The sequence below is a fragment of the Acipenser ruthenus genome, chromosome 55, assembly GCF_902713425.1.
Source record: "Acipenser ruthenus chromosome 55, fAciRut3.2 maternal haplotype, whole genome shotgun sequence".
Taxonomy (NCBI): domain Eukaryota; kingdom Metazoa; phylum Chordata; class Actinopteri; order Acipenseriformes; family Acipenseridae; genus Acipenser; species Acipenser ruthenus.
The window spans coordinates 495,672-523,387 of record NC_081243.1 but is presented as its reverse complement, the minus strand read 5'-3'; the positions used below and the strand labels follow the sequence as shown (position 1 = coordinate 523,387).

At 35.4% G+C, this 27,716-nt stretch overlaps 1 protein-coding gene across 2 annotated transcripts; it reads right to left on the bottom strand.

Annotated features, from left to right (window-relative positions):
• Positions 1-52: 52 nt before the first annotated feature.
• si:ch211-199g17.9 (uncharacterized protein LOC108180085 homolog) lies at positions 53-26,003 on the bottom strand. Of its 2 annotated transcripts, none has more exons than XR_009320273.1 (12): positions 25,748-26,003; positions 24,596-24,649; positions 24,305-24,364; positions 24,021-24,095; positions 22,148-22,195; positions 21,105-21,159; positions 19,348-19,437; positions 18,457-18,520; positions 16,463-16,529; positions 15,462-15,544; positions 1,081-1,170; positions 53-503 (listed from the first exon to the last, which is right to left on the bottom strand). XR_009320273.1 is itself a non-coding variant. In XM_059017212.1 (12 exons), the coding sequence occupies exons 1-12, from the start codon at positions 25,770-25,772 to the stop codon at positions 485-487; spliced, it is 774 nt and encodes a 257-aa protein (XP_058873195.1). In that variant the 5' UTR covers positions 25,773-26,001; the 3' UTR covers positions 58-484. The 2 variants fall into 2 exon arrangements, 1 of the variants encoding a protein (XP_058873195.1); XM_059017212.1 differs by having other exon boundaries at positions 58-503; positions 15,418-15,544; positions 25,748-26,001.
• Between the last annotated feature and the right edge of the window lie 1,713 nt (positions 26,004-27,716).

Here is a 27,716-nt window from a genome sequence, read left to right as displayed (position 1 = left end):
AAACAAATATAAAGAGAATACAGAAGGCCAGGGAAGTCAAATACAATTTTATCAAGGGCTGTACTGTGTGTATATATATATATATATATATATATATATGAACAACCTCCTTCACAGCTGTTATAGAAAGATGCTCCCTTCTATGCAAACACTGTTCACTACGCAGATGCTAAATTAAAAAGAAGACCTACAAATTCTATAAATGTTTAATAAAGACAAATATTAGCAGTTCAATAAAACGAATCTCGGTTTTTAAATAATGAAATGTATATGTATTCAACTTTTGAGAAACCAAAATTACAAGTTGCTATCTGGCCAAAGAGATGTTACTAATTTAACAAAATTCTGTGTACATTTGTAATTTACTAGTGTGTGTGTGTGGCATCCACATCACAAATGTCAACGTACAGTCACAAATTAAGTTAAATACATACTATTGCAAAGTCTCAATATATTGTATAGATACATCCTTTGCTTCATGCCTTCACTGCATCTCCTGGAAACTGCAAGGTAAAAAACACCATCAAAAATAAACATTGCCTTCTAGCAATAATGAACAGTCAATAAAACATTTGAAATATGTGGCTAAACGTAAATTACATATACTGTTGCTACATGTGTTGGGAAAGCAAACCTAAAGAGAGAAAGGTTTAACTTAATTAACTGAAAACGCTTATAAGATAATTCATGTTGCCTTAATTAAATTTCTGGTTTCATTACCCTTAGATTTTAATGACACATTAGCCTATAAGAAGGAAATAATGTGAAAAGTGATTGATATTTTTCCTGAACGACCACATTAACGCCTAGACAATGCCATCTCTGATACTGTTCAAATTCTACACAGCACGCTCAGGATGACATGGCAGCAGGCACCCTTTGTGTCATTGTGGGGTGCGTACGCACTGCGAGTATGTGAACACTCTGTAGTTGCAACATAGTTTAATACTGAAGTACAATTGCAATTACAATATAGCTTGTCCCTTTAGAGACTGAAGCAGAACAAGGGTTTGTGTCAGTTTACACAGTGGTTGCTACCGTGCGTGCTTGTGGGTGTCAATGCCTGAGTCATTGACTGACCTGTTGTTTTCTTGCTGCAGTGCAGAGTGATGCTGAGAGCCCTCCTGCAGAAAGAGCTTTGCCTGATCATTCTCCTGTTTGAACAGCTTGCTGGAAGAGCAATGAAATGCATAGTATTAGAAGGGTAAACAAAACATAGTACAGCATATGGGCAGTTTATTTTCAGTTTGCACTGCTTTTGTGGTGAAAAAAACCCAAAACATCCACCACAGGATGGTGAAACTTGACAGATGGCCACAACACTCAAGGACTGGTGATCGAGGGCAATGTATGACAATGTTGAGGGACAGCTATCAGTATACAGCTATCAATTCGCTCTGGCATTACTAATCTTAGACATTACTGCAACAACAAAGTTGTCCTTGTTCATCCACGTTTATCGTTACTTATTCAGCTGCTCGACATCAGAAACAGACTTGCTGAAACAATCAAAACTCACAACTGACAAATGCTAAAGGAAAGCAAGAACTGTAGAGTACTGAGTACTGTAGAGTACTGATTGCATAGATTATATGTGATTTATTACCGGGGCAGCAGTGTGGAGTAGTGGTTAGGGCTCTGGACTCTTGACCGGAGGGTTGTGGGTTCAATCCCAGGTGGGGGACACTGCTGCTGTACCCTTGAGCAAGGTACTTTACCTAGATTGCTCCAGTAAAAACCCAACTGTATAAATGGGTAATAGTATGTAAAATTAATGTGATATCTTGTAATATTTGTAAGTCGCCCTGGATAAGGGAGTCTGCTAAGAAATAAATAAGAATAATAAAGTGCAATAGAGGTCGCAAATGAGATTTCAGGATTACTCTTATGTGTAGCCACTGCTGGAAAGGTTTTATGAAGTAGTGCTTTTTTATGCAGATTTTCATTCTGATTTATAACTATTGCCATGTGGTACAAAATCTGGTGTCTGTGTAAAACATTATTAACAAAAACACCATTTAATAAAAAAATGACACAATAAGAAGTCGCCATTTTAATTACAGCAAAGATGCATGTATAATCTTAGTTTATTGCAATCAGGAGCATGTTTATTTAACAACTCTGTTTAACTTACATGTTAATAACGGTACACATGTCACTGTTTTTTTTTTTTTAGTTTTTAACGTATTCTCATTTTGTTGATCATTAATGAACATTTCTGTACTGTGGGTGTTGTCGAGTGATTGAAAACGAGACATTTTGTGTTTGAATTGAAAGCGATGGTCTCGGGGAGTTGAATGGGTCAAAGTTCAAGTGTATTTTCCTGCAGAGGAATTATCACTTTGACGTCACTACTGTGGTATTATGCCTTTTTTTTCGAATGGCTCAGGATGCAAATATAGCCTTCATCCATGTATTGTATTATATCGCAAAGGTCTACCGGAAGCTATAATAGTAGTACAGTAATTCATGTTAGATTTCGAAATGTCACCTTTTGCAATTTTGGTCTACAAAGCGATATGTAATACTATATCTTAACGTAACATTATTCAACACGTTTCATTCGTCTTCATGAAGAAAAGTTAGTTAATTCTATAGGATGATGCAAAACTTTGGCCAGAGATTTTATATTTTGTTATACACTTTGGAAGTATGAGAAATTCCAGAGGTAAAGGGGATAAAAGAAGATGTCAGGGTTTCAAATTTGTATGCTCCGTGACATACAGCTAAAAAGAATCCTCTTTTGGCTTGTTCAGAAGCCCCTGGTTTGACATGATTTAATTTTGCCTCGTGTAATCTGTGTCGTCCTGCACTTTCACCTGAGAGGGGCTCCCGGATCCCTGCACTGGCACTGCGGAAACATCCTGGTGCAACTCTCCTCATGAGTCAGCGCTTCACTCTGGGTCATTAGTTTGATTTGAGACACTCGTTCACAGGCTTTTATTCTAATGCCCAGAATCATTCTCTATAAATAATAGATGGAAGACATTAGGCGTTTATCTGACAAGCTCTTTCTTTCTTTCTTGTTCTGCATCCACAGTTTTTGTGATTTATTCTCTGTTATGCTGAATCATAGTGATTTTTTTGTAATACTTCTGTATTTTTTTTATTTTATGCTCAGGGTGAAAAGTACGCAAACAATTGCAATTACAGTTAGTTACAAGTACAGGTACAGGTACAAGTACAAGTACAAGTACAAGTACAAGTACACACACTCACCCAACTCCACCAGAGGAAGACTTTCTCCTTCCTTATATACATATGGCCACTCCGCAATTAGCATCAATTACCTAATTGGGGAATCGCCACACCTGTGATTGCTGGCATGCAACCTGAAGGTGGAGCTACACTGGATTAGAGCGATGCGTGTGATGCAAGTGAATTTTGTATCTACATCAAAAGCGAATATTTTAGCAGAAACTGTCACGTGACCCTGTCCTTATCCCTCTCGCTGTTCTCCCACCCAGTTCCACACAAGACAGAGGCAGCCCATTCACAACACCACACACGCAGCACATAGACTGCAGAACAAGCAAGCGAAGCCAACACACACCAAAGACAGATAGTATATATGTAATATGTGATGACCTGGTGCTGGATATTGAGGACTTAGGGTTCTGTTAAATCTGTTCTGAATTGGTTTTAATACACTGCTTATCCCCTGTAGCTGCCTGCACAACTCAAAGACTCATGATTGTATCAACACTCTTGTGACGTGTGGTTAAGGTCAAAGCACATGTTGCAGGAGCCTGACTGAACCGTGTTTTTTTATCTCTGTTCTCTCACAGAACACACAGGGTGGAGGCTATATTAGTGTTTTAATTATCATTCCTTTCTACAGTATTATTTGTATATGTCTGAATCACAGTCACTCCCATTTTCCAACAACATGGAGACTGCGGGAATGGGACGCGGAGGAGACGAGCAGCAAACTGGTATTTTGTCAGCAACAAGCAGGTAAGTGAACCTGAGATTTAAAGTAAACAGAACCTCATAACAATAACCATGTATTATTTCATCAAAATCAGACAAGCGGTTCCCAATAAATAGACTTCAATGGTCAGACTAGAGGCCAAAACTCACTATACCTAAATTGCTATAGCAACAAGAGCTCACAAGTGTACTGTGTAAGTGGTTATCAAGCTACAAGTAAAAATGTGTGACAGTAAACATATATTATAATAAATATAATATATCCCCTACTAATATGATCCCTGTACATCCACGTGTTCCGAGTTAAACAGAGTTACCAATGGGGACTGCTGTTCCTTATGTGAACAGTGTCAATATTTATTCTGTCCATTATCCACAGACTTGTCAGTGAATAAAGTTCAATTTACATTTTTTCTTGACTGCCCATGATTGACCATTGCTGTAGAAGCATTTCTCAACTAATATTATTCATGTTTATTTCAACCATTTAACTAAATAATGGACCATACTCAACAATTTGGCCAACAAGCTTTTCTCAGGATTTGAATCACTCGATGATGTTCTAAGCTCCAATGACATGGAGAAAAATTGGTCAGCGAATTATTTCTATGAATTAATGTATTGTTTTTTTTTTTGAGAGAGTGGTTTAAAGTGCCCTGGCAAGGGGGGCATTCATGTTTTTATGGAGCTTTTAAAACCAGTCACTTTGCTGACAGTAAAAGTTTATCGACTGACGTGACTTTACATCATGCAGCATTGACTTCAGGAGGAAACACAGGCAGCAGACTTAAACAGAACAGTGAATTCACTAATGCTAATGACTTGCAACAGAATCTCAATTCTGATCAGGAAGCTCATTAGAGATGCAGGATTTCACAATAAGGGGGCTCTGTCAGTTGTACAGTCTCAGTAATAATGTTATTTTAGAATGGGGTTCATTAATTAGGCTCTGGATTCATCAAATCTTATCTAGTAAAACAAAGATATTATACAGTTTTGAAATGTAAGACACAAAACAGGACATGTTACAGTTAAATACAAATCAGGGATTACAGCTATGGCCAAAAGTTTTGCATCACTTAGAAGTTTAGGATTGAGACATTCATATATATATATATATATATATATATATATATATATATATATATATATATATATATATATATATATATATATATATAAAATATGAACATATTGATATTTGATTACATCATGTAATCAAAGAAACTGATATTGCAAAAGTCCACCAGAATCTGTTGTAGCAGTACAGTATTTCATGTTAGATTTCTAAATGTCAGATTTTTTTATTTGTCAGTTTTTTGTGTGAAATACATGGAAAACTACAAAGCGAAATGTAATTCAATGTTAACGTGCTGAACTTTTGGCCATAGCTGTATGTGCCGCTGTTTTTTTTATTTTTTTATTTTTTATTTTTATTGTTTGCTCACCCAAGTTCCCATTTTCATTATGCTTTCCACTCCAACAAGCAAACCTCCAGTTCCATCATAACAGCTATTTCCACATTTGCATATATAGGTATTTCACTGCACCAGATATTAAAACAAAGACTGCTAAATAACAAACACTGATTCTGAGATCAAAGAACCAAGAAATGTTCAGATTTGAACAGATCCCAACGGATACAATAGATGACAATCCAAGACCATTCATGAGCACGCAAATATGTGTGTTTATATATATATATATATATATATATATATATATATATATATATATATATATATATATATATATATATACAGTGCCTTGCAAAAGTATTCAGACCCCTGACCAATTCTCTCATATTACTGAATTACAAATTTAAATTTCGTTCTGTTTGATATTTTATTTTAAAACACTGAAACTCAAAATCAATTATTGTAAGGTGACATTGGTTTTATGTTGGGAAATATTTTTAAGAAAAATAAAAAAACTGAAATATCTTACAATAATTGATTTTGAGTTTCAGTGTTTTAAAATAAAATATCAAACAGAACGAAATTTCAATGTACCATTTGTAATTCAGTAATATGAGAGAATTGGTCAGGGGTCTGAATACTTTTGCAAGGCACTGTATATATATATATATATATATATATATATATATATATATATATATGTGTAACGTTTATTTTTAAATAATATTAATAATAATAGTCTTGCTTCTGAGTGTTTCAGTATAGTTATCACACCTTTCCTTAAGGGAGTGCTTTACTGTTTGTAACGATTAAGAATATATCCCACCATCAGAGCCATATTTATATGCATATAATGTGTGGAGACCCTGGCGGTTCAATACTAATATGTATTGTTTTTATTATTATTATTGCGTTGTAAGGCTGTTGTTTGTGTTACAGAAAGACATTAACTCCTATTAAAGTAGTGGTTACTCAGAAGAAATGTCAGCAATTTAAAAGGTACATTAATTATGTATGAACACATGACTTCCTAGAGTTGGATTTATAATGATCTATTCACAGCACATTCCACACTATCATATTGCACCTTTTATCAACATTAATTCACCTTGAATGGGTACTTATTTTTAACTGTGATTCATAAATAATTGGAACAATCCAACTTAACCTTTTAACAAGGGGTGTTTAAAGTAGGCTGTAGTAAAAAAAAATACTGTACAGTCAAGCCTTTTCACTCCTATCAATGTCAACCTTGAAATGTCCCTAACGGAGTATAAAGTCAATAGAGGCACCTGATAACATTACATTGGTCATTTTACCACTCCAGTTTATATCAATCATGTTTATTAGTCAACTGAGTCCTTCTTATAAAAGCAGATTAGAGAGTTTACATGTACTGTAAGTATTTGTACAGTACTGAAATGTTCTGATGTAGAAAGCAGCACAATATAGAATACAGAACACTGCAGTCTGTTTGATCCGAGGTACGTAGAAAGGTTAAAGGATTTATTTATTTATTTATTTATTTTTATTTTTTCTAAAATAAAAAGGAATCAACACAGTCAAACCCTATTTCATACTCAGCACAGAGACCAGGACCAGACAATATTTGGAAGTTGAGTGGAGATAGGACAGAGGGTAGGAGGCTTTTCTGAAGAATCTTCTCTCATTATACTATAAATATGACTTTCATGAAATGTGGGTCTTTCATTACCAATAAAACGAGATGGGCTTAAGAAAACAGCATGCCATTAAAGTCATTTCAAAAGCTTTTAGTCCTTCAAAGCTTCCAATGCTAATTGAAACTGCTGACAGTCTCAGACAAGTGCCTATCAGGATTTCTTGTTAGAGATGTACTGCAAAGATATATTGTTTTCCAGATTTTTCAGTGGAAGGTGCAATGTGGCAGTGAAAGCACACACAACAGAAGGAACCGCAAGGATTTTACAGCTAGCCCCATGGGCTTGGACTTTCAGTCCAGAAGGTGGTGTTCTGCACATTGAAAATAGGAAGTACTGTAATTACCCATCCAACAACCTACCCCAAAGGCTTACTAAAATGTACACCACCAAATATGTATTTTTCTTCATTCATATAGTACTGTATATAGGATATGCTTATACAGATAAACACTGACACACATAGTATACAGTATGTTTGATGGCTGGGTTCAAGAAATGTGGCTGATTCTGAAGACCTCCTTTGGACATTGCTTTTACTGTAGAATCTCCTGTCGCCAAGATCTTCTCACTTAAGAAATCAATCATGCAGATTTAGTGTTCAGTTACCTCCAAAAATGCTATATGTGAAATAAAAAACCCTGCTGTGCACCACAATACTGAAAACATTCGCACAGCATATACAAAATATGCGTCGAACCGTATTTTTTCCTGACTCACCAGTATCATTTTCAATGTCAGTCTCTCCACCACTCTGATTCTGCCTCAGTTAGCATCACATTTGCATGAACACAATCCTTGCTGTCACATAAATGTATAAATAAAGGAGGACAGATCCTTTGAGATGCAACATCTAATTTTAGAGATGTCCTGTCGCTGTTTGCAGACCAGGGTTTAGTGAATTAAAGACTATTTAATTTAAATTGGCCAAGAGGAATATATAAATGTATTTTTAATGACCAGCACTGGGATTTATCCACAGAATCAGGGTATAACACCCCTGCTCTTTTTTTTCAATGAAATCTTTTATCCCTTAAGTAGACAGGTCTAATTTCTCTAAGAGACTTGGCTCCCAAATGGTACAGCTCTTTATGGCTCAATAACCTGTGGGCACTTCATAAAAACTCCACCAGCTTTTGTTTGGTCTGTGATTAAGCATTTGGCACAGTGCCTTGTGCAGTACCTTTCTTTTGATCAGTGACAGTTACAATTCAGCTAATGGTTAAAATAACCGAAACTGTCAGCCACGCTTTTCTGACTGTATATAATTTTAATAAGGTTCTTGCTCTTGCCACAAATACTTCTGACTTAGATAACTTGAGATGACATGGAATTTCAATGATGGCTTCAGCTGAGTCCACAGGGGCCTTTTTTTACAGCACCCAACCTTGTAACAGACAATTACCAGCAGATCTGCTTCTCTCTCAAGCTCATATCACCTGTATCTTTTTTTATGGTCCTTCTTTAGCACCTGATCTATTTTAGTGCTACAGTACAGTACAGTACAGTAAAATCCAGCTGTCAATTTCACTCAGAAAGGTTTATGACAATATTGATTTCTGCCAAACAAATTATAATACATTCCCTAAAAAAATCCCCTAATCTCTTTGTGAACATTAGAAAATCTACAAATGTGCGGAATTATAAAACATTTACTGTGAAACGATCCCACATTACAGTACTTAAAATATTAAGTGCTCCACTGGGTGCAACTAAAAAGGTATTTTGCAACACTCAGATATACTCAAATATATGTTTCTACTTAGATAAAGCAATAATATAATAGCAATAATTCCACTGAGCTATTTTATTCTCAATAGGACCCGATATCCCCCAAAAAATGTTGGGATTTCATCTATAAATCATATACATGGTAGGATTTTATGGAAGCCAGAATATAGGGCAGCAGTGTGGAGTAGTGATTAGGGCTCTGGACTCTTGACCGGGGGGTCGTGGGTTCAATCCCAGGTGGGGGGACACTGCTGCTGTACCATTGAGCAAGGTACTTTACTTAGTTTGCTCCAGTAACAACCCAACTGTATAAATGGGTAATTGTATGTAAAAATAATGTGATATCTTGTAACAATTGTAAGTCGCCCTGGATAAGGGTGTCTGCTAAGAAATAAATAATAATAATATATGAGGGGAAAAAAAAGTTGGTATTGGGAAATGGCTGTAATAGTATCTTAATCACTTGGATTTTTTTACGTTAACAGTGATATAAGTCAACTGAGTCCTACTTATAAAATCAGTTTCAGGCAGGAAAGAGAAAAGCCATAATAAACAAAAGCCCATAATCAAATGTAAATCTCATTACTTGTGACTTTCATGTCCTTCCTCATTCCATATTCCCCTCCAACAGGCAGTGTTGCATGTACAGTATTAATACAATAAGCTCCACACACATAGCAGCAAAATCAGTCAATACCAGCTCATCATGGAGATAAAGATCCTTCTCTGTGAGGGCCAGCTCTTTGTTAACATCACTTTACTGGGTTTTCTGCTTGTGAAACTGTAGTATGTTTCACAGAGAAACCAATAGTCAGATCAATCTAATAAATGCATGCAACTCTTTTTCTGATTCATCAGATGCCATGTACTGCTAAGATGGCAATTTTACTAATAAACAGAACTGAAGATTGGCTCTAAAATTGAATTGTCTAAGAAAATGTATACTGCCTCATCGATCTTGGTAAAAAGTGATCAATGAATGAGCTGCAATGTAGCAACCTTGCCCTGGACAGCCCTCTCTATACCTATTATCATGTTAATTGGAAGCGAAATCCCTGTTACCATGACTTTTGACCAAGTGACCATGCAGTGCATTGCAGAGCATATATTTTTTTATGAAAGGAAAATGAAAACAGTTAATGCAATAAAACAAAAAATAGGCAACCCTCAATGTTAATTTAATGACTCAAACGTTTGTCTTAAGAACATAAGAACATAAGAAAGTTTACAAACGAGAGGAGGCCATTTAGCCCATCTTGCTCGTTTGGTTGTTAGTAGCTTATTGATCCCAGAATCTCATCAAGCAGCTTCTTGAAGGATCTCAGGGTGTCAGCTTCAACAACATTACTGGGGAGTTGGTTCCAAACCCTCACAATTCTCTGGGTAAAAAAGTGCCTCCTATTTTCTGTTCTGAATGCCCCTTTATCTAATCTCCATTTGTGACCCCTGGTCCTTGTTTCTTTTTTCAGGTCAAAAAAGTCCCCTGGGTCAACATTGTCTATACCTTTTAGGATTTTGAATGTTTGAAACAGATCACCGCGTAGTCTTCTTTGTTCAAGACTGAATAGATTCAATTCTTTTAGCCTGTCTGCATACGACATGCCTTTTAAACCCAGGATAATTCTGGTCGCTCTTCTTTGCACTCTTTCTAGAGCAGCAATATCCTTTTTTGTAACGAGGTGACCAGAACTGAACACAATATTCTAGGTGAGGTCTTACTAATGCATTGTAAAGTTTTAACATTACTTCCCTAGTTATCAGTTCTACGTTTGTAACATCAACGGTTTCATATTTGTTACATAAAAAAAAAATTGCACTTTGGGGTAAAGCCCTTAATGCATCTGACCCATTGTATCTGTTTTATAATAAACGTATTTCTTAAATGTGCTTGTGGCAGGGGAAACCGGCAGGAGAGTCTCCCTGCACTGAGGGCTGGGAATCCATGTAGAAATTCCAAGAAAGTGAGCTTAATTGATTACCAGCCCCCAGTACAGGGAGACAGACTCCACTGCCACGGTGTTGTTTAACCTTTTAAAATCATGCATTTGAGGAGTTTTCTAGCCCTTGATTCAGTGCCAGCCTGCCACTTATAACAGGGATGTCAATACAGTCTTTCCAAAGCTCATGTTACCTTTTCCATCAATTATTCCATTAAATTTCCTGTGTCCTTATTTTCAAATAAAAACCATTATAAATATTGCTCGACATTAGCTCAGTTTATTGCACATATATTTTATTTATTTATTTATTTATTTATAAAAGGGGTAGATTGAATTTGACCATGTGATGTTTGGTAATTTGTGAACAATTTTTTTGTTTTTTTCCACCACTTGACTTTTACTCAGACTTCATTGGAAATAATGTGTGCTATATTAAAAAAAAAACAAAAAAAACCAACGCTTAAACTCATCCAACCTTTGTAAACCTGACCCCACTTTCCAAGCAGAGTGTCAAGTTATCAGACTGATATATAAGACCTTTCACTGTTGAACATGCAGCTGGGTGACATCAATGGACCTTTTTAAAGGCATAGTAAAGGCTTTTCTAATCAAGCATTTGGCTGGGTGAGATAGTGTTTTTAAACGTACAGTAAAAATGCCAAACAAAGACAAACATGTTGGCAGAACTAGTATTGGATCATTGTGACACTTCTGTGTAGATTAGAAAGTCCAGATGCTGAGATCTTGTACTGTAATGCTGCCTAAGTGGCCTTCCATTTACAACTGACTATCTGACAGGGCACCTAGCATATCTCAGTGGCATAACATTATATTTGAATGCACACCTATGAAATGTATACGTTGCAAATCTGATATGTTACAGAGGACTTGAGGCCCTTTTCTTGAATATATTATTGGGTCCACAGTGTCAGGCACTATTACAAGGTCTCCTACAGAGGGTACAGCAGTGTGCAAATGTATTAGAACACCCTGTGGCTTCTGTTGTTTTGATTTATTGTGCAGGTGAAATCAATCCACTAACTGGAAATCTTGGAAAATTGTCAAATTAGGCAAATTAGTGAATGTAATAGGCCGCACATGCAATTCATGTCAAACAATATGAGAAAAGGTAAATGGTATGAGACTTTTTAGAAGTTGTTTAAGGTGCTTAATTCAAGCACAAAGTGGTCCTATTGTTTCTATATCTCTGACTACTGACTGCAAATTGCAATTATTATTATTATTTATTTCTTAACAGATGCCCTTAGCCAGGGCGACTTACAATTGTTACAAGATATCACTTTATTTTTACATACAATTACATTATTTTTACATACAGTTACCCATTTATACAGTTGGGTTTTTTACTGGAGCAATCTAGGTAAAGTACCTTGCTCAAGGGTATAGCAGCAGTGTCCCCCCACCTGGGATTGAACCAACGACCCTCCGGTCAAGAGTCCAGAGCCCTAACCACTACTCCACACTGCTGCCCCACACTCCACACTGCTGCCCCACAATTAACAAACAGATTTGCCAGAGGCTTTAATGCAGGTAGGTACATAAAGGTTATAAATGACAAATCTTGAGGAGTTCTAATAAGTTTGTGCACTGCTGTACATAATTCCGTTTTGTTAAAATTAATATCTTTAATAACAAAATACATGCAAGAATTGAAGTGCCCTGGTTAACTTCTGTTATACTGTGTGAAATCTAACTGGATTCTGGACCTTATGTTTGGATCTGTATCACCCTTTGGACAGGGTTGATGTATTTTACACCCAGGCACAAAGCTAATCTGATACAAAGCAGTACTGGTAACGCCGTTCTCCTTCTGTAAGTCTTTAAACTGATCTGTTCAAATCATTCTGACAGGGATCTGTATCTCAGACGCAAATAAAATGTAAATTGCCTTCATTGTAATATTGCACCTGTAGCCTGAGGACTGGAGTGGAGTATGAGAAGGATATTTTCTTATTAATTTTTTTTTTTTTTCTTTTCTTATCAAATTGTGCCCCAGCCTGGTTAAGTGGTTCCTGCTTTGTTACACAGTGCTCAGCATATTGACTGAAGTGTCTGCAAGCTTTCCCTAACTGCACAGCCAAGCAGTGAAGACAGAAATCAATAACAAGAACCAGAAATAGCGTATTGATGTGCTCTGGATTGTTGTCTACACTGGGGTTTTATTAACTACTAAAGTCAACGTTTCTTCTGATAAATCTGTTAAAAAAAAAAAAACGACAATTTAGAGTCATGGGAATAGGGGGCCATGGTAGCCACCTGAGTTGGAGTAAAAAAAGATACAGTTTAGGGATTTTACAAGTACAATGCCATTTGCAGTTGCTGTATATAGCACCACCCATGCCAAAGCTTCTCACGGTTACAATAAAAAAAGCACATTGAAAGATAAAAGAAAATCAGTGGACATCTATGGCATGATAACAGGTAATGTAGCCAATGCTGTTTAGTCAACTGCAGTAGTTATTTTTTGGGGGAGCTGGCTTATACCATCTTGAATCATAACAGGACAGTGAGTGTCTTAATCTCTCTCCAAACAGCAGTGCATCACACAACACTGTCTGCTACATCAGTGTGGTTAGCAAGTAGCAATGTGTAATTTAATCCACATTGCAAGTACAGTGCATAAGCATTAACTGGTTTATTTGTGTGAGGGGCACACAGTAAAGCCGACAACCCATTAATGTAAATATTCAGACTAGATTTTTCAGATGTATTAAGAAAGTTTCAAATTACCAGCTGCTAGTACGAATATCCATGTGTATTGTAAACACTGCTACTCATTTACTGGCCATTTCTTGTACAAGCAGTTAAATAAAATGTTTAGCGTTTCGTTTTGGTTGTTTGTTTTTCCCTCACCCTTGTTAAAATAAAACATTTGTGTGCCGTGCTTTTTCCAGTCCGGGATATTTGAACAAGCTGCTATCCTCATTAATAAAATCAAAAGGGTTGTCGCAATGCATTTTGGTACATTTTACCTGTCTCGGGTACCTTTCACAGTAGGACTACATTTACCAGAATGCATTGGGGTGTGAGTTGAAAACTGTCATAGTATACTTGGTATACATGAGTCCTTTGGTAACCCTAACCAAAAATGCAAATGAGACATACTGTGCTGTTGAACAAACAGATTGATAGGTTCTTCCTTATACCCAGATACTTGTGGTAAAAAATGTAGCAAAGTTTGATCAAAATTTGACCTGTACATGTGTAAATATAGTTAAATAGTTATAAATTAATGCATATTCAAAAGTTGTCTTAATTTAAATTTTTTAATGTTTTTTAAAAACAATCACAATCAAAAGACTGCACTGCCAAACCACAAAATACCAGTGGAAATTCCGTCACAACACCGAAAACTAAATAAAACAATCGCACACTCAAAACTTCCAGCTGAAGAATATCTTTACTGAGGAGTCGCAAAAAAGAAAATTAAAAAAAAAAAAAAAAAACACGAGGACTTCCCTTGAAAAAGACGTTGTTGCCGATACTGCTGCAAATATGAGTGCGGTTGTTTTAGTTCACTTAAAAGTAATAAAAATCAATGCAAAGCACTTAATGCTGCTTACTGCACATTTTCAACTTTGTGTTAGTTTATGGTGTTAGTTTAACCTTCCACTGTGCTGGAAACCATCCAATCCTACATCGAAATATATATATAATATATATATATATATTTATATATATTTTTTTTAAGTAGGTGTAAGAGTTCACCTAGGTTTCTCCACCACTTGTTTTAAATGTTTTTGCTTGCTTCTTGTGTTTTGTTTTTTTGTTTTTTTTACCGGTTCATGAAAATTGCAGGTAAATGAAAAGTGCTTCTGAGATGAACCGTACTGTCATAATATATATATTTTTAATAGAAGATGACGGGTTGTATGGTAATGATTTGAGTGAGGCTGCAGTATTGGCATTGCATATTTCTTTGGCATCAGTTCATGCCATCCACTTGGCCTTGTGCTTGTACTTTGGCCAAGGTATCCTCTGTCTGCTTTTATTAAGTCCTGGGCAGGCTGCCCTTGTGTTTATTTATTTAGCGTAATAATTATATAAAAGACATTTTCACAGGACGGACTTGCTGAGATGCAAGCTTTTTATGGAGGCAATGGGAAGTGTTTTTTTTTTATTATTATTATTTTGTGTTTACTGTAATGACAGAGAGCACCCCAAAAAAGTCCCCCTATCACCTCGCCATTAATATAATGTAGCTGTTGTCTGTCCAGAATCAAGCAATATTAACAACACAGCAAAACATATTTTTAAAGGGACCAGTCGAAAAGCCACCATGCTGTAATTCTTGAGAAAGGGAGTATTCGAGAATATCCAAACCAAGTTTTATCAAGACTGGATAAATGGTTCTCAAGATATATATACACACAGACACACAGTAGTGTTCAAAAGTTTGGAAACAACAAATGATTCACAGCAAGACTAGGGATGGGGATTGTATTGCCCATGTTTCCTCACACATGCCCTTTACTAACAAAATATCTTGGTATCCGTGAATAGATAATCTTCTCTTCTTTAAAAATATGCTAAATATTTTAATGAGCAAGTAGAATGGTCCCTGAAACGTTCTCCTTTTTCTAGGAAAGCAGCACAGTTGGTGATGAGGAGTTTACTTGCTCAGTAAATATCTTGAATAGATAATTGTCAACTCTTTTAAAATATGCTAAGGATTTTAATATATTTAATTCTTACTAGGCAGCAGCAGCTTCACGGCTGTACAGGAACTTCTTTTCTACCTTGTCTTCAGCAGTGGCCCCGAAGCCCCCATGTGCACCCAACTCCTCCTCCAGGCTGTGTATCTGGCGAAGCTTAAACTTTTCTAGTCAGGTAAGAAAGAAAAGCATCACTTTAATGAAGGCTTGATATAGTGTGACAGAAATGGAAAATGACAAAACTGAAGTTGCTTAACTAAATCTCCAAATACTGATTTTTCAGAGACATTCTGCACCGTCATTAATGCAAACTGCACCTTGCATTAACTGCCAAATCTCTGCATATAGTCTCCTGGCCTATACAATCTTCCTTTTATTTTTGTATATTTTGTGCCCAAAATGTGTGCAACTCAGCCTGAATAAACCCAACAAAAACACCCTTTTTATATTGTTTCAACTCTTTTCTATAATGGTGCACTTGCATACTACAGTAAAAGTTTTCTTTTTGTAGAATACAAAGAAAGCATCATTGATATCACCTCAAAAATCACTTTGTGGCATTTTAAAGCTGACCAATGTTATCATACTCAGATGCACAATGCAATATTTATATGCACTAAGCAATTTTATATGCAAACTCCAATGTGTTTGCATTGAATAAAATAGTTCAGGGCCCTGTAGCAAGTCAGAATAATGGTAAAGAAATGAGTGTCTTTAACCTAGATAACCTGCTTAAACCGCAATCTCATAGTTTTTTTTTTTTAATTATGAAGTAGCATTAGAGGAATTACCTTTCATAAATACTTTTATTCAGAATAAAAACAAAGACTGTATGTATGTGTAGTGAGCTTTCAATTACTTAACTAGACCCTTAATTGAATTGATAATTTGCTTAATTAGACATTTTGCAGAGTTCAAGTTAGAGATACTATTTTATAAGTAAGCTGAAAACAATTAAAAAGGTCTAATTAAGCAAATTATCAATTCAATTAAGGGTATAGTTAAGTAATTGTAAGTTAAAATTAAGTAAAAGAGATTTCATCTTTTTTTATGTTAATGCTTTTTTTTTTTCGGTAATGTTTTACCTGCGTTTAATCGCTGTGCATTGGTTAGTTCCATATTTTTGATCTCTTCTGGGAGTCTCTGTGGTGACTGTCAAAAAAAATAAAATAAAAGCATCACTCAACAGGAACATTTTAAATGTATGTAATGCATGGAGTTCATGTTGATTTTGAGGGCTCATAGATCCCAAGTGGCCTGATCTTTACAAAGAAGCCCACCAATTTCAAAATGTAAAAAGAGATGACTACATGGGTATACCTTTAGAAAAGCTTACTGTGGTAAATGTGTTTCCATGATTTTCCCATGGTTATCATACTATTACCATGGTTTTTTAATATGCTTTACCATACCACTCTGGGCTATAATTCTTTTTTTCTACCCTACATTGCACTTTCCTTTACTTTTGCTATGGCAATCTTTTACTGGGGAGAACACTGCTCCCTCACTCTCAAGTTTGGGACAGGTTTGAAGAATACTCGCTTTGCGTGTGGAAATGCAGATTTCATATCTAACATTGCCACTGCTGGTCCTGCCCATGCTCTGTAGATTTCTTTAGAGCTAATACTTCGGTCTCCAGTGCTGCCTCAACCAGGACCAATAATTATCCATACAATAATAAATAAATACAACACTATCAAGTACACCTTCAGGACAAAGTCACCCCCCTACAACTCCCAAGTGGCTGCTGCCTTTCAAAGAGAAGAATGTATAGCACAAAACACTCAATGCACTGGGGGGTTGCACTTTGCAAGTCAGTGAAAGTCAGCCTGATATTTGCAGTAATTCAGTTGGGCCTCATTGGAGCAGCAAATAAAACCCATTCGCTGTGAGAGAGCAGGATGTCAACCTTGCTTCCTCTCTGCCTCAATACAAAAACCTGGCGCTCATTTGGTTTATTCGTTCTGCTTAAAGTGCAACAAATTACGCTAATGTGTAAAACCAGCTGTTAAATTAGATAACAGCGCATATCCGAGTGCTTCTTTCAAAAGGGTTTAAAAAATAAATAAAAATAGAAAACCAGGACAGGAACTCGTACTTTATATAAACTGATTGACCTGATTGTTGTTAGAGGGTTTACTAATAAGTAAATCGTATGGCTGTAACCCTAAAGCTACAGTGTCCCACAGTCATAATATATTCGACATTTTGAAATGCATTTTTATTTTGTATTCTTATTTTTTTTTTTTGCATAGTTTAGCTTCCTTTGCATCCACGTTGTTTAAAAAAATGCCCTTGACCAGTTGATATGTTTAAATTCCCCAAAAGCAGTTTTAGCTTTAGGGACACCATCTTATCCCTATGACACTGTGTTCAACGTAGGCTGGACCCTGCTATTACTTGCAGCAGTAGAGGGTTATACACAGTGCTGGAAATGGGGCGGAACGGTTGATGATGCGGGCAGGGGTGAACCAGAACAGGCTCCCCTAGATCAAGGATAATATATAATTTGAATCATTTTTATATTATTATCCTTGCCCTAGATGTTTCTCTCCTTTTTTTTCCCCCGATTGGGCCCTGCAGATACTGAGTAGTTTACAGGTGCTCTCAAATCTTAAACATTCAGCCAATAGAAAAGCCTGAGATTCCTGCAAGCTGACGCAAGAAGCCTTCCCATTGGTTGTCTGGTGTGGAAACATCGGTACAAGCACAGTCTGCAGCCTCACTGACAGGCAAGTTACCAAAAGAATTCCTAATATTTCATAGCTGCATTCTTTACCGTGTGCTTTATAGCAGTAAAATGCAGATATCACCTCATTTATTTTGCTAGAAAGTTAAGACCTGCTGGTGAGTAGAGTGAGATGTTGGATTGAGGTGATATTTAAAAAAAAAAAAAAAACATGTTTATGATCTGCAGAACAGTTTTACATAAAGAATCAATTTTGTCTTTATGTAAATTATATATATAATAAAAAATTTTGCATCTGAAATATCATCTCAAACATACTGGTATGCATTTGATTATCGTTAATAATGGGAATTTGTTGTATAATTACTGCATAAGAAATTATGAACTTACATAAATCTCATAAAGGTTCTTGTGCTGCTTCATCAGCTGCTCCAGCTGTTTCTCAAACTCCATCCTGTAAAACAATCATTAATGATTACTTTCTCTATTAAGAATGAAGGGTCAATAAAGCAATTTCCATTGACCATGTGATAGATTCTGAATACCAGATACCAGTATCTTTTCTGGTGACCGCTCTCTTGACCAACCAGTAAACAGAAAGAAGCAGTGTTCCCTGAGGTATAATACTGATGTTCCCGTTTGCAATGTTTGATTGATATATAATATTTGCTACTACTGCTTCTAGCATGTTGTACTGTGCAGCTCTGTTGATTGTTATCTTATAAAGGTCTCTAAGCAAGAAAGTTCAGTAAACCATTCTCATTTGCTGAGTAAGCAAACAGGGCTTAGCAATAAAAAATGTGAAAAAACACCTTGCCAAAAAAAATAAAAATAAAAATAAGGTAATTTATTTCAGTAGTACTGATGATCTTTTTATTAAGCATTTAAAGGACAGGGGACAGATCCATCACATTTTTTTCTCAGTCTCCACTACTGCCAGCCATGCACATTACATGAGCACCACAATTTATCATTGGCCTACTCTGGGTCCGATCTTTCAAACGAGAGAAGAAAAAGAAATGTGAGTGACAAAAGACCAGTGTGGCTCAAATTTAAATCAGCTATGACCACTTAATAGGTTGTTGCTGCCTACCAAGTGAATGTATTTTGTTTTTCGTAGCTGTTTCAAAGTCTAAGTAAAGCAACTGAATATCAGCAAAATGTTAATGTAGATAACCAGCAATACTTATTTCTAATGGGGGGGGGGGGGGGGCAATGGTTTGACACGTCACAATTGCACGCTATATGGTACTTTAAAAAAAAGAAAAGAAAAAAACATGCCTTTGTTTTCTGTGTTTTAGCTTGGCCTCTTGGATTTGGAAGGTGTATTCCTTTATTATCTCTTCACATGTGCTGTTGTTCTTCAGTTGTCTGAAAAGCAAGCAGGGAAATCTGTAAAATATTTAAACATTTTCTCTAACAGTCAAATTCTTATTTGCTCACTCCGCCTCGTAAATCCAATCCGTTTAACTACTAAAGATTCTGGATCACTGTGGTACAAATTAAGGCAAAGCTACCTAGCTACCATAAATGTGTCAACTTTGACTCCTTAAGGTAATAAAGTCAAATATACAGTGTTTTAAAGACCTGCCTTTAGAATGCAGTTTTAGATTCTGTCAATTTCTTTAATTTAATCCTGTTCTAGAAGACCACAGGGGGACTGGTTTGTTGTCAGTACTGTATTTGTATGATTATTTTGTATTTAAAAGGATAACAACAATATTTGTGATCAGGTTATAGTGAAACTGTTTTTACCATTAGAACAACCAGGTTCGAGGTTAATCAAAAACAAATGCCTGTTTATTTTCTCAATCAATAGTTCTCAATTAATTACTTCAGTAATATGGTGATATGGCATGATTTTTTTTTTAGGTCTCCAACTAATTACAATCCATTTTTAAACAGTTTTCTCTACAAGACTTTGAAATGGACATCTTAATTTTATAGGTGTATTTTTGTTTGCTAGTTATTGTAAGCAGGCAAGTGGTTCCTAATATTCTACCTTGGTGTTCAAGGATTTTATCACAGACAAGCATGGGACAAAACCCTTATGTACAGTATTGTATTTACTGCAAACTATTAGTATCAAGAACTTAGACATTGCTGTTAAGACTATATTATTCTCATAACTAAGTTTTCATTTATTTTATTTATTCATTTATTTTACAAAATTGCAATGCAATTGCACGTCACATGTCAATGTTAACAGTGATTGATTAACTCCAGAAAGAGAAATGTTTCATGTTGTTCAGAATAGACTGATAAACAGCAACTTGAATGTTGCTACAAGCACATAGCTTATTTGCTGAGATGCTTTGTGCTGTGTAGTGTAACAGACTGGGTGTGTGGGAAAAGGCACACTAGGTAACATTTATTTACAGACCCCAATGGGTCTTGGACCACAGATTAGAAACCTTTAAGGTAAGCGATAAGGAGGAGTTCAATTTTGGGGTAGATCTTTTTTTTTGGCTGTTTTACGAATGAATGCAAATCTAATAGATCAACACCAACAGTTATGTGAGCTGCGGAGAAGCCTGCCTGCCTGTCTGTACCCTTGGCAGATTGCTGAATTGCGTTACTGTGGAGAGGCCCTCCCTGTTTCAAACATTGCCAGACCACAAACCCACGTGATGCATGCAATTTTCCTACTTGCTAGCACTTTTCTTGCATGGACTGAAGTGTGGGGTGTGCAAGGGTGACACCTGGTGCAGGAAGTGAGATGTAACTTTAATCGTCATTCTAATAACAGTGAGAACATTGCTTATGGAAATTAATAAGAAGTAATAAAATACACACTCTTGCCCCATCCCAATACTGTATAACACAACATTTTTGATTGAGACTGGAATGGCCTTAATTTGACATAAATTTGTGTAATTTGCCCTTGTGACTGTTGGCCATACCACTGTGCCAAGTTTCACCATTTTTTTTTTTTTTGTGAAACGAATATTAAAATGTAAATGTTACAGCTAAGTTAACATCCTGAGTTATTTATTTTTAAAAAAAAAGTTGTTAACAATATGAATATGTTTTTATACCTGCTAGTTTCGACTTCCAATTCCTCGCACTTGAACCGCAGAATCCTGCATGACTCTGGAACATAAATGCTTGCATAAACATAATAGTAGCCACAAAACTCTAGCTTCAGTACTCAGCAAAAGCATTCTCAAGAATCACTCTTACAATCTCTTATAGCTCATCTCTCATGCCACTTTTTTTTTTTTCTTAAATCCTAAGAAACTTTCAGAACAACCTTCCACTTTGCTGTTATCAGTCTCCAAAGAGGCATTTAAACAATACCTTAGTGTGTTATATAGGGTGTTTTAAAACCACTCTGAGTGCTGGGCACTGCTGCAGTAATAAAAACTTTTGATAATCGAATGAAAGGACACCATCCATCGAGGAGCGCTGTGTCTCCCTGTGGAAATTAAGCATCCTGATGTTTTTTAATGGAAAACCTCCTATCTGTAAAGGGTCTACAATCATCTTAACCATTATTTGGTTCCTCTACTGCTAAGTTAAATTCATTTAAAGCCATACTGTACATCCTAGGAACTGTCTTCTTTTAACTTGTGTAGCATAAAACAAAAAAAAGTTTGTAAGCTGTTATTTTGCAAGTAAATTGGTACAGTTGATCCTGTCTCTTCAACTTGCAAACCAGAAGATGGATATACCCTAACAGACTTTTTAAACTGTGGCTCTCACCATATTATTTAGTGGCATAAATATTTGCCAAAGCTTACCATAACTTATATATGATGTGTTACACAAAAACATATCGTAACAAGTGCCCATGTTTAAAACCAGACAGGTAGGTAAGATAAAGCCTTCAATAGCTCAGCCTAGTAGGTATGTACAAGCAACTGCTCTACAGTACACTATTCATCTCAATCCCTTCCACAGGAGATAATTAAAAAAATCTACAAAGTATTCACTTCCACCAGGTGGTCTTGCATCACACAATCCCATATATTTAACGTTTTATATTTAGTTTTTTTATAACGCACTTAAACAACCCTCTGAATACTTTTCAAGGATTTTCATTTGTGTTTACAGATTGGTGTGCATGTATTCTGTTTACCTTCCTTTTCTTTGTAATTGTCTTCCAGCCGAGAACTTTCAGCATTCACTAAAATGAAGAAGAAAAAAAAAACAAGTGGTACAAACTGTATATAGTTTTTACATACATGCATACAGTACTTTAGGGTTAATAAAACAATCAATTTATTATTATTATTATTATTTCTTAGCAGACGCCCTTATCCAGGGCGACTTACAATTGTTACAAGATATCACATTATTTTTACATACAATTACATTATTTTTTACACATTATTTTTACATACAATTACCCATTTATACAGTTGGGTTTTTACTGGAGCAATCTAGGTAAAGTACCTTGCTCAAGGGTACAGCAGCAGTGTCCCCCCACCTGGGATTGAACCCACGACCCTCCGGTCAAGAGTCCAGAGCCCTAACCACTACTCCACACTGCTGCCAATTTAATATTTTTTTGAAATTTAATAAAAGAAAACTTTGTTTCTGCTTTGTTGTATAACACTGCTACTGAACATTTCTTGGCATTCTAACTAAATGACATTACAAATTATTAGAAGCTTAATTGGTCCAATTAATTAATTTAGGGTACAGTTGGAACAAAAACCAGGAGGGACACCGGCCCTCCAGGACCGGAATTGCCCATCCCTGCTTTAGACTCTTATCTCTGTATCAAGTAATTGTGTTCAATTTTACATAACAGACTGTTTTTTAAAAATGTTAAAGGTAGTTTTAGCAGCATTCACACATCTATCTTGAAGCATTCTTGCCATATGGGGCATTAAATCTTACATAAATAATATCTATATAGGTACAGTATTTATATAAATGTCATCGATCAGGGTCACATTTTGAATGAGTCTATTAGTTATTTTTATACCTTCGTCTTCCTGTAAATAAATACATAACACATAAATAACAGCATTCAATAGGAAGTGTGGTTAGTACATGCTCAATAACATATTTGAAGTGTTGCTTTTCAATGTATCCTCTGGGGTATATTGCCTTTCCAGATAGTTTAAAAATAGAAAAACACATCCAGTAAATCATTTCTATCAGCTGGGATCTCCTTACCCATTAAGTTTGGTTCACAGACTCTATTTAAGGCGTGTATTTCCTTCCTTGTACATTTGCAAACAAGTAATTTGTGAGGGAGCTCATCAAATTTCTTTCGTTTGATCTGCTGTACATAAATAAATTAAAGTAATGTAAGATGTTTAGCTATGTAATGAGATTGATTTCTATTTCATGATCAGTACCTCAGTATTGCTGTAAGGGAATTGTATATGTTGCAAATAATCCCCTCGAATGCATATTACACAGTCAAAGCTTTTTCAATAGCATATAACTAATAAAGTATTTGAGACACAGAAACAAACTTATCTGGCAAACTTACACCTTCCCCTTCACTTTGACTTGTGACCTAAATTGGCTGCCGTACTGTGGTCTTGTAAGGATGATGTCTGGATTATAAAGACTAAGTGCTTTGAGAGACTCAAGTTTGGTACACAATGTGTATTCTATGGTTCAATATTTCTACTGAAAAATGAAACACTTTTATGTCAGTAATTTTATAATGCTGTCTTTGCAGCCCTGTCCAAACCTCGTATCTCAGAGATCATTTGAGGCATTCGCTTCATATTTGCAGGCTTGTAAACACTCTTGATGCTGTATATGTGTCAGGATTTGGGTTAGGAAGAAGCTTAATTCTCTAAAGCTAAAACAGCTATTGGTGGATATAAAGTAACTAGACTGTAAGAAAGATCTTACATTAAATAAAGTGGATAAAAGAGGCTAAAGAAAACTAACCAAATGAAGAATGTACTGTAGTAAAAAGACAGCAAGGGTTTCGTTGACATGAGACTACAGTGTTAAGAAAATTAAAAATGAAAGCTTACAGGCATCCAGTTCATCATACAGGGTCTTTCTGAGCGACTGTGCCTCTTTTAGCTCCTCTTCCAGCGATATTTTTCCTGAATGAAAAAAAAAAGTCAGAAATACAGAAAACAAGCAGATTAAGAGATCCAGATAAAAATCTGTTTGGGTGAGTTTGTGTATAAAAATCATTATTCGATAAATATTTAGTACTTACTAAAAAATACCACAGTGTTGATTGAATTTTTTTGCAAAGCAGTTGATAACAGTGTCAGTTGTAAAATTCTGCTCCTGTTAGACCGTTTACCTTGTTGCACTTTCCTTAACTTATTCATCAGATCTTCTACCTTGGGTTCCACTTTTTCTCCTGAAACAGAAAACGGACCAATTTCAAAAACCAGAATACTGTGCGACCGTAGTGTGCACAACTTATTAAAAAGTAAATGTACTGGCTTTTGCTACTGATATTTGCTAACGTAAAAGCCAGTTGGGTGTACACACCATTAAAAAAACAAAGATAAGTAACATATGAGTTAATAGATTAATAAGCATTGTAAGAAAAACCTGAATTTATTTCAAATGGTATAGGTCTACATACCATTCTTTGGCTCATTCATTAATTTAAGAATGGCCTCCATGTCAAAACTGGAATCTGTAATATAAAGGGAAAAAAATGTTGGTAATTATTATTATTATTATTATTATTATTATTATTATTATTATTATTATTATTAAGCAGTACTGTTAGGTTAGCCGAAAACGTCATTTGTAACAGACACAGAGAACAGAAAAACCCATCTGTATTTTATCTACATTTATTTTATAGATTGTACATTACTCTCCCATGCACCTGTATTCATTAAAAAAAAACATGTTAGCATTGTTTATTTATAATACATAACCTACATGGTGTTATCCTTGAACTACCTTAAATGATCTGTACTGGTACTAATAATTCCAACTGCAATTTCATAATTTTAGGACATAAAATACAAACCACCACTTTTGTGATATTTTTGTGACTAGAACTAAAAAAGTGATGTTACAAAACTAGGAACAGGCAACTCAGCCAGTTAAATGAATGATTTAAATTAATGTACCACTAGCCTAATATATATATATATATATATATATATATATATATATATATATATATATATATATATATATATATATATATATATGGCCCAAAATGTCAAGTGTTGGCTGCTGTAATGTAACTTTTTTTTAATTGTATTATTATTTATTATTTATGTATTTATTTATTTATGCAAATATCTATAAGTATTTAAACAAATTACCAAAACATCTAATTTAATGAACTGTAATTGTGTTGAAAGTTATTGAATTTTTGTTTTTGGGTTTGCTCAAGCTTGCTAAGGTAAAAAAGTAACAATTATTTAGCAAATAGCAATTAAATAAAACCTTTTGGCCTACATGTTGGCGTCTTTAAAACATGGCTGAAAGAAACTAACTAGCAATTTGGCTATTAGCTATATACTTTTTTTATATACAATGATAATTATTTATAATAAGAAACTTTGAAAAAGTTAATTATTGAAATCATACCGCAAAAAATACGAAAGAACTCTCAGAAAATATTTCACTTTTGGTCAAACAACAATATATATATATATATATATATATATATATATATATATATATATATATATATATATATATATATATATATGTATATATATATATATATAGGGCTACTCTGTACAAACCAAAGCTACTGCTTCCTTACCTGTCAAATTAAATGTCTTCATCATGCCGTTAAAAAAAAAAAAAAATAATAAAATAAATAAAAATTAAAAATTAAAAAAAACTTGTAAGCGAATTCAGTCGTTATCTTTAAGGTCGTGTATCTTGCCCGTGTGTCGTTGCAGCGTTTACGCGTTGAACTTTTCAATGCAAGTAAATGAACAGATAAATAACATTTCTTACAAATATTTAAAATGTCTCCCTGCGCGCGCCGCCGAATCATTTTCAAATATTAAACGGTCGTGCGCGCGCACGACTCGGGCGCGCACCTCCGCTTAATTAACCGTATAAATGTGTAGCTGTGTCGAGAGTTAGACACTAACAGCACGGTTTTCAAGAGAGGCAAAATAACAACCAGGTAGAAAAATAATTTTTAAAAAAGCCTGATTATTGTAACCACGTCACTTGAGTGATGTTTTTAAAGCGTCAACAAGTGAATACACGACTGATTTCAGCTAAACATCTTTGAAAGCTAGTGACCCAAATCGGGTTTTAGAAATCACTTTGCGACCTAGTTCGTTTGATCCTGCTGTTAAGCTACAACTGACTGTAAGAATTATTTAATTCGTTTTCTATATAAAAGGTAACTATATATATATGGACTTTATAATATAATATATTTGGCCACTGTATATTATAAAGACATTTCAGAGGGCTGGATCACATCAATATTAGGGTCTAGTGCTGTATATTATAAAGACATTTCAGAGGGCTGGATCTCATCAATATTAGGGTCTAGTGCTGTATATTATAAAGACATTTCAGAGGGCTGGATCGCATCAATATCAGGGTCTAGTGCTGTATATTATAAAGACATTTCAGAGGGCTGGATCGCATCAATATCAGGGTCTAGTGCTGTATATTATAAAGACATTTCAGAGGGCTGGATCGCATCAATATCAGGATCTAGTGCTATATATTATAAAGACATTTCAGAGGGCTGGATCGCATCAATATCAGGGTCTAGTGCTGTATATTATAAAGACATTTCAGAGGGCTGGATCGCATCAATATCAGGGTCTAGTGCTGTATATTATAAAGACATTTCAGAGGGCTGGATCGCATCAATATCAGGGTCTAGTGCTGTATATTATAAAGACATTTCAGAGGGCTGGATCGCATCAATATCAGGATCTAGTGCTATATATTATAAAGACATTTCAGAGGGCTGGATTGCATCAATATCAGGGTCTAGTGCTATATATTATAAAGACATTTCAGAGGGCTGGATCGCATCAATATCAGGGTCTAGTGCTGTATATTATAAAGACATTTCAGAGGGCTGGATCGCATCGATATCAGGGTCTAGTGCTGTATATTATAAAGACATTTCAGAGGGCTGGATCGCATCAGTATCAGGGTCTGCTGTATATTATAAAGACATTTCAGAGGGCTGGATCGCATCAATATCAGGGTCTAGTGCTGTATATTATAAAGACATTTCAGAGGGCTGGATCGCATCAGTATCAGGGTCTAGTGCTGTATATTATAAAGACATTTCAGAGGGCTGGATCGCATCAATATCAGGGTCTAGTGCTATATATTATAAAGACATTTCAGAGGGCTGGATCGCATCAATATCAGGGTCTAGTGCTATATATTATAAAGACATTTCAGAGGGCTGGATCGCATCAATATCAGGGTCTAGTGCTGTATATTATAAAGACATTTCAGAGAGCTGGATCTAAAGACCTTTCTTTCATAAGGTCAACAGAGATCCAAAACTAGTAAACACTCTACAGTTTTAAATTTAGAAATACATAAATTAAAAACAAAAAAAACCCGTAATAAATTCAATAAGCTGGGTTTAATGGACATGTAACGGGCAGTGTTGTGTGATCCGTCCCCATATAAGGAATACGCAGATAGTCCTGTATAGTACTGACCGCTCTAGAGGCACTGTACATTCACTGAAGTATCAAATAACTACACGCCCCTTGTTTACAATTCAG